At 54.6% G+C, this 7,499-nt stretch overlaps 1 protein-coding gene across 1 annotated transcript in view; it reads right to left on the bottom strand.

Annotated features, from left to right (window-relative positions):
- LOC113215026 (sodium/calcium exchanger 1-like) overlaps positions 1–7,499 on the bottom strand; it is a 9,490-nt gene continuing 1,991 nt past the window's right edge. Inside the window, exons 2-13 of the mRNA XM_052275968.1 lie at positions 3,850–4,127; positions 3,479–3,772; positions 2,935–3,305; positions 2,546–2,833; positions 2,381–2,474; positions 2,163–2,304; positions 1,886–2,079; positions 1,665–1,809; positions 1,392–1,570; positions 1,158–1,308; positions 881–1,059; positions 1–794 (exon numbers count right to left, since the gene is read on the bottom strand). Coding sequence (XP_052131928.1) covers positions 552–794; positions 881–1,059; positions 1,158–1,308; positions 1,392–1,570; positions 1,665–1,809; positions 1,886–2,079; positions 2,163–2,304; positions 2,381–2,474; positions 2,546–2,833; positions 2,935–3,305; positions 3,479–3,772; positions 3,850–4,125 — 2,556 coding nt within the window. The 5' untranslated portion in view covers positions 4,126–4,127 and the 3' untranslated portion in view covers positions 1–551. The remainder of the gene's footprint in view (positions 795–880; positions 1,060–1,157; positions 1,309–1,391; positions 1,571–1,664; positions 1,810–1,885; positions 2,080–2,162; positions 2,305–2,380; positions 2,475–2,545; positions 2,834–2,934; positions 3,306–3,478; positions 3,773–3,849; positions 4,128–7,499) is intronic.

Genomic DNA, 7,499 nt, shown 5'->3' with positions numbered 1-7,499 from the left:
TTTAACATGTATAAAAAGATAAGTTTCCAGTACATTCAAGCTATCTAACGCTCACTCATAACTGTCGCAGTGTCAAAAAATTCAAAATATGAGGTGTGCACAACACAAAATTTTGTTCAAGCTTTGTTATTTCAGACAAACTTTTCAGTTTTGTGGTGAAACCATCTGTATTTAAAATTATTACCGCTTAGGTACTCTGCTCTATTTCTATGTAGCGGCTAGTGAGTACTGATACACTACTACTTATTTATTATTTTGTAACGAGATCATTGTACAAAAAAAAAAAAAAAAAATACTTACAAAAGCACTGTATATATTGTAGCCCAATGCAAAAAGCCATTTTGCTGTGAATCACATTCTCAATTAATATTACTAGTTGTTTAAAGTAGTCATTCTTCAGAAATCTAAAAAGTTCAAAGTTTTATACAAATGGACTGTGCAGTGTACAACATCCACACATTTTCCTAATTTTGACTTATTTTGCTTAAAAGGTTATTATCCGGCAGGATTACTCTGTGGGGTGAAACAATGAAGAGTTTTCTTCAAGGCTTTTAAAAATTGACTCTTATGATGTTAAATATTTGCAAGATAGAAAGAGTGATGTATAAAACCCATAAGAGAAGAAGCAGTATTGATGAACCAATACGCGGGATTGGGGGTCCACCTAATTCAGCTTGACCAAAGAATTTTACATAACGGCGGATTACCAAAATCCCAATTGCAAGAACAGCAACTATGGCAAAAATCATCACACTGAAACCCAATGATCCAGCTGGTACAATGAACTTGGTTCCCTGTGAAAAATAAACAGTATTAGGTTAAAAATAAATAAATAGGGAACCATGATTCCACCAGGTTTGAGGCACAATGAAGTATTTACCTGGGATTGGTGGTAGATGGTAGCAAGTAGCCAAGGTAGTCCAAGACCCAGGAAAACATTCACGGAATTACTTCCATTTATGTTCCCTATAGCACTGTCAGCAGATCGTTCCTGTCGAGCAGCTGAGAGGCTTGCAAATGTGTCTGGTAAAGAAGTTCCAATGGCAACCAAGGTAATCGCTGAAGAAACGGGATACAGATAACCATATTTAATATTTAGAATAGGAAGAATTTGAATTTTTCCAGTAAGTTACCCAACTGAGGGAGGGTAATGTTACCTGTAACATGATCAGGTAGTCCAACTAAACAGCCAAAGATAGAGGCCACATCTCCAATGATAGCAGTCATGACTCCTATTCCAAATAGGGCCAAAATGAAACAAAGCCAGCCACCAAACATAGTGGGTGGTGGTATAAGTGAAAACAATGCCTGGAAAAAGTTAAAATTTGAGATTGTCTTAGTCTGTTTTCATAAATGTTATCATGACATGCGAAATCAGAGTACTGTTCTACCTTCCAGCCAAAGGACACGAAATGAAGCAAAAAGTCAGTATTTGTTGCATTTTCCACATCTCCTCCATTCACCGTGAGAGCATCTTTGATCTGTTGAGACCAAGTGCTGCGGTGTACTCTTATGGCATCAATGTTAGTTTTTGTCAATACCATAAGGTGGTCCACAACGGTGTTGAAAGCTGAAATTAAAAACCGTTACATGTTGAGCTACTTTTATTTAGGTTGCATGTTTTGTGAATTATTTTAGACCACTAGTATTTTCTACAAGCTTACCATCATCATTTGTTATTGTGATGGCAATGCGGTTGATGTTACCGATCTTTGCTCCTCCAGAAGGCTCAAACAACTCAACTTCAAAATGCTCATCTTTTTCTGGTTCCATATCATCAATAATTGGTATCTCTATGTCTTGTTGAACCTATTTAGCAGGAATAAGGAATTGTCAATATTCTCATTTTGATCAAAATTGGTTACAAGTAGATGGGAAATCTCACCTCATAATGTTTGAACACAAGTTCTCCAGAGCCACCCTTGAAATCTCTACCACTGATTGCAGAACGATCAATAGTCCTCCATTTCACACCAATCTCACCAGATGCTCCTCTACGTCTAACAACAGTTACCCTCACAAAACCTGAACTCTCCTTCACTAGCATTCCTCGTTTTTCGAATGATATTATGCCTGGATCTGCAAAGTTTACAGTTTAAGTTTTAATGCATGAATACCATAAGCCAATCATTTTTGCTCTAAATGGGTTGATTTTCAATTACCGTCATCATCAAGAATAGTGACTTCCATTATTGATATTTTACCAAGTTCTACATTGCCATTCACACTGTCCAAAATGGTGAGCTTCAGGAAAAATTCCTCAGTGGGCTCCCACTGATTATCATCCAAAATTTCAACTGTGACCTGAATTAAGAGACGTTTCATTTAATTTTCATATCACAAGAGAATGGTGTAATGAAAAGGATATTTTCTGAATTACCTGCTTGTCGAGTTCATTAGGCTCAAAAATCAGGGTTTCATTAACTGCAACGTAGTCTTTACCGACCTCTGCTGATCCGTCAATCGATTCAACCCTGAAAATAATAAAATTGAAAAATGTAGAATGTTACCGATAGATCCTGTAACATGGGAAAACCCAACTTACTTTACTTTCACAGTTCCCTCTAGGTTGCCGTGTCGCCAGACGTTGACGTGGAACTTGCCGATACTCTCCCGCACCGCCACCGTCGCGGTGTGGAACTCAACGATGGCGTTTGTGGAGTCGGGCACGCGGACTTCCCCGATGTTGGGTGCCTTGGGGTGCTCGTTGATGGCCGAGTAGACCTCGCGGAGGCGGCCAGAGAGTTGGGGCTGCAGGCGCCGCGAACCGGAGAGGTTGCGAACGGCCCCGATGCGGTACCACATCTTAGAGTGGGGTTGAGCATCGTTGACCCTGGACAAGGACCGACATGCAGTTAAATCTCGGGACGTTTGCGTACAGGGCCTCACGACACTGCCGAGGCACACACAGGCCCTCACCCCCGCAGGACTCACTTGGCAGCGGCGAGCAGGGCCGCGTCCTCGTTGGTCAGCCCCGGGAACTTGCGCACCTCCCTGATGAAGGCCACGAGGCTGTCCTTGTCCAACTTGCCGTCGCTCAGCAGGTTCCTCTCCTGCACCATCTTCTCCGTCTCCCCGTCCTGTGGCTGCATGGGGCCGAGCTCGAGCTGGCGCTTGTTCCCGCGCTGCCGGGCGAAGCCGCACCAACCGCGATCCGCGCTGTAGGCCACCGCGGTGAGGGCGGGGAACAGCAGGAACGTGACGATGGCCTCCCACAGCTCCACCTCGCCGGGCGACACCACCTTGAGCACCACCAGCAGCCAGATGTAGGCCAGGAAGCCGAACAGGGATGTCACCACGAACACCTGGAATGAAAAAGCGTCAGATCACTCTCCGCGCGATTTATTCGTTCGATTCACAAGTGCGTGGGCGACGACGCGGAGCGCCGTCCCGGGCATGCCCACTACGTGCTGGTTGGGAACTCCACGTCGTGTCGCCCACCAGGCGGCCGCCATCCCCGCGTCTCCCGCTTCCCTACCTTGATGCGCGCCACGCGCTTCGTCTCGCCGGCCACGCCGCACATGCAAATGGCGGTGATGACGAGCAGGTTGAAGGCCGCCGAGCCCACGATGGTGCCGGGCCCCAGCTCCCCCGCGTTGAAACCGTTGCCGACGATCTCCACGATGGCGAGCAGGATCTCGGGCGCCGAGGTGCCGAGCGCCATGAGGGTGAGGTTGGCCACCGTGTCGTTCCAGACGCGCACCTCAATCACCTCGGGCTCGTCCTCGCGCAGCCCCGCCACCACGCCGCCCACCGAGCTGTAGCTGCCGTTCTGCGGGCAAGTCTGGGGTCACAAACAAGTCACCCGTGTCGCTCGCCGGGGCCTCGCCTCGACACGACGCGACCTACCGTCTTGGCCCGCTCCTTGGCCATGAACACCTTGCGCGTCTTGCTGGTGATGCTCTCTATGGCCGCCATAAAGATGTCGGTGACGATGGCCACACCCAGGAACAGGTAGAGCAAGGCGAGGAGGTAAAGCGCGCCGCGCACCTCGACTCGCCATCCGGACTCGTCCAGGAAGGGCAGCAGCAGGCCACTGGAACATTGGTAGCCGGACGACGCCGAAGACGACGCCGACGACGACGAAGCAGACGACGACGAGAACGTCGCGTTTGTGGTCGCCATGCCTGTGAAAGAACAATGAGAAATGAGTTAATCTCTGGGTTACCTCCGCCTTGTCTTGCAGGCGGCGTGACGTTGTGGCCGCCTATCGGGTGATGTCACGGGTGATGTCAGAGCGGTGTCTCGGCCGCCACACCTTTCTATATCCCCCCCCCCCGGACATTTCCTGCGGCTAAGGTGCCTCGCCTCTGCGGGAAGATATCTCGCTGCCTCGCGGTGCGCGGGCGAACCGTGTCAAAACTCCCAGGGGAAATATAGCGGTGCCCCGACCATGCCCCGCGGCGGGGTCGCCTGGGTTGGGCATAGCCACCCTCGCCAGGGTGCCCAGAGCCATGACAATAGAGAGCAGGGCGCATGCATGCAACGAGATGAGGTCGGGTCGGGTCGAGTCGGCGTCGTGATCGGCGACCCTAACGACCACGATCACGATCGGGCCTCTTGCACACGACCGTTCGGAGCGGCCGGCGCGGCGGTGCAGCGTGCACTGCGCTCCCGCCCCCCGCACCGAACAAGTCTCACCGTGTGAATAGCACGGGGGCTGCTGCGCTGCGATCGTATGGCAGACACCACCGGCGAGCCGTGCCCCCCTCCCTCACGTCAAGCGGCAGCGTACTCCCTAGAAGGACCTATCGTGGCGGGGAGCGGTAGGGTGGTGGCATAGCACTGCGGCCGCGGACCCCGCAGCACCGCCGCCGGGGCCGGAGGTGGGCCTGCAGCCTGCATAGCTGGGCCTGCAGCGGGTGCCGCATGCAGCGACCGCGCAAACCATCGCATCATCGCATCGCACATAGCTGTGCGCGGCCTGCAGCCTGGCCTGGCCTGCCCCGGGGCGGGGCCTGCTGCTCGCGGTAAATACAGGAAAGCTGGGAGGAAAAGCACAGGGCTGCGCGCTCTGCGCCGCTCGACTCCACGCGCCCGGCGCGGCCTGCAAAGCCAATTGCGCCGCAAAAGTGCTGGGAGGGAGAGCACTGAGTGCAGGGCTCCGCGGCGGCGCTCGCATCGCCTCAGACCGCAGTGCGCTGCCCGCAGTGGGTCGACGACCCGAACCGCGAACAAGGATCTGGGCCTGGTCAAGCTAGCAAGCGCCGCACTATAGGCAATTTGCTGTGAGCAATGCGTAGCTGTTGGGCGGGCGGCCTACGCTTAGCGCCGTGTGGTAGGCAACCCAGCGCGCGGCCACGCTCCGCGGTCCGGCGGGTGGCCCACCCCGCCAGGCTGAGAGGCTCTGGCCAGGCCAGGCCCCGGACGGCGGCTGGCGGGTGCAGGATGCTGGTGCCGGTGCAGGGCTCTGACCCGCGTGCCTCGCCCACCGCCTGGCGGGTTGTGGTGTCCACCCGGGCCCGGGCCAGCCAGCGACATGTTGTAAAGAGTCTCGCGCTATGAGGCCCGTCGCAACCAGGTGCCCTATAAGGAATCCGGCTGGGGCGCATTCCCCCGCAGCGTCGGAAACGCCACGGCGGCCGGCAGAGCCTGCAGAGCCTCCAAATGGACAGCAAATTACCGATCCGACTTGCAGCGGCGACAGCAACAGCCCCGCAGAGGACCTGCGGCGCACGACACGGCGCTCGCTACCTGCCCAGCGGGGCCGAGCAGCAAGGAGGCAGACGGCTAAACTAAGATACGCCTTCGCCATGTTTCCGAGAGCCTCTTCCTCGGCCATGCAATGCAGGTGGCATTCCAGCGCTCTGTGGTGCGGCGTGGCGTGGCGTGGCGTGGCGTGGCGTGGCGTGGTGCGGCGTGGCGTGGCGTGGCGTCCCGTCTGGACTGGACCGACCCACGCACGCTGCCCCCGGCTGGCCCCGCCGCGCCGCGCCGGGAGACGACACAACTTGATCGCCGGGGTCCTCTCAGACCCTCCCACTGGTGCTGCTCGGGCCGCGCTGGTACCCGCACACAGGACACCTCCACGCCACGCCGCGCCTCGCGATGCGCACCGCGTACTCACCATCGCGTCCAAGCGCAACGACCCACCCCGCCCCTTTCCTGCCGCACGGCGGCGCCCGCCCCGCCCCCTCCCAGCCCCTCTCCTCTCCCTGCCTGCCCCGCCCTTCTCTTACCCTCTTCCAACTCGAATGGGAGATTAAGGTCTAGGCGGGTCGAGGCGGTCACACGGCGCGGCGGCGACACAACCAGCCACGTGTAATTATTTCCTTTCCTCGTTCCTTTCTTTTCCCCCGTTGTTAGCTAGGGAGCAGGCAAATAATGTCGCCGCAATGTTCTTCGATGAATAAATTCTATTCTTGTCTAATATTTACCTGCATGTGCGCTGACTCCGATCGTCCAATTTGAAGAGGTCCTTAGATCCCACCTACGTCCTTCGCCTCTCGCTTGTTTGAGGTGAGGCTACTCCTCTCCTTAGAACCCTTTTGTGTGCTGCACAATAGCGCTCCTTACTTTTTCCACCCGCCTCCCCCATTCCCCTAACCCGCCTCTTCCTCGTTTCAATTTAGAGCCCCCTCTTCTATGCCACGGGTCCTATCACCTCACGTAAGAAAACAACAAAGCAGGAGAATGAGCCCGTTAATACACACTTCCAGAGAAGTCGATTTGCCCGGACCGTGAAGGTTGGTACATGATACACGGCGCTGCGCGCCTGGGCGTCCGAGCCCTTGATAGAGAAGGATATAAAAAGAGAATACGGAGAGAATTGTTAGGGCAGGGGGGAGGGGAGGGGGCGTAGTGCGCTCTCACTGTCCCTAACTCAATGGGCAGCACCGTCACTGCTCCACGAGGAAAGACGAAGGTCGAGATGGCGGCAAGGCGGGCCAGTTCGGTGACCCGGCGTCCTGCTGGAAGAGGTGCGGGCTCCAAGGGGGGGCACCTAGGGGAGCACGGACACGACCATCAACCCCCTCTTCCAGCGGGTTGCGGGTGACCCAGCGGTGTGGGGCGTCGTGGGGCGCGAGTGTTGCAGTTTGGCTGGTGCATTCCCTCTCCGCTCCGTGGTGACTGTGATGCGCCCAGCGCGCTGCTCTCTAACGATCCTAACGATGACCAACCCCCACCTAGGCGGCGCCGTGCTGCCGTGCTGCCCTCCCCAGGCCCTGCGCGGGCCGGGCACTCAGCTTATTACCCTTATTACAAGGTAGGCCGGCCATACCAACGGCGTAGTAAGGGTCGACGGGGAGAGGAAGAGAAGGGGTGGGGGGTGCGTAGAGGAAGGAGCCTAGACGTTTTTTTTTTTAAAATCTCAAATTGACTACCTTTCAGACGTCTATCAAGGGCCAAGCCCTGCAGGTAGACGAACGTTAAAACGGTGAGAAGCTGAGATAATTGTGCATCTACGTTAGCCTTCGGCGCCGTTAGATTCAAAATGTATGTTAACAATTTTAAACCAAAGTTTAAAATCCCTATGCTGCCCTCAGTCGGGGCCTTTT

The sequence above is a fragment of the Frankliniella occidentalis genome, unplaced genomic scaffold (genome assembly GCF_000697945.3).
Source record: "Frankliniella occidentalis isolate FOCC.00 unplaced genomic scaffold, Focc_3.1 Scaffold1277, whole genome shotgun sequence".
Lineage (NCBI taxonomy): Eukaryota > Metazoa > Arthropoda > Insecta > Thysanoptera > Thripidae > Frankliniella > Frankliniella occidentalis.
This window is presented reverse-complemented; position numbering and strand designations above follow the sequence as displayed.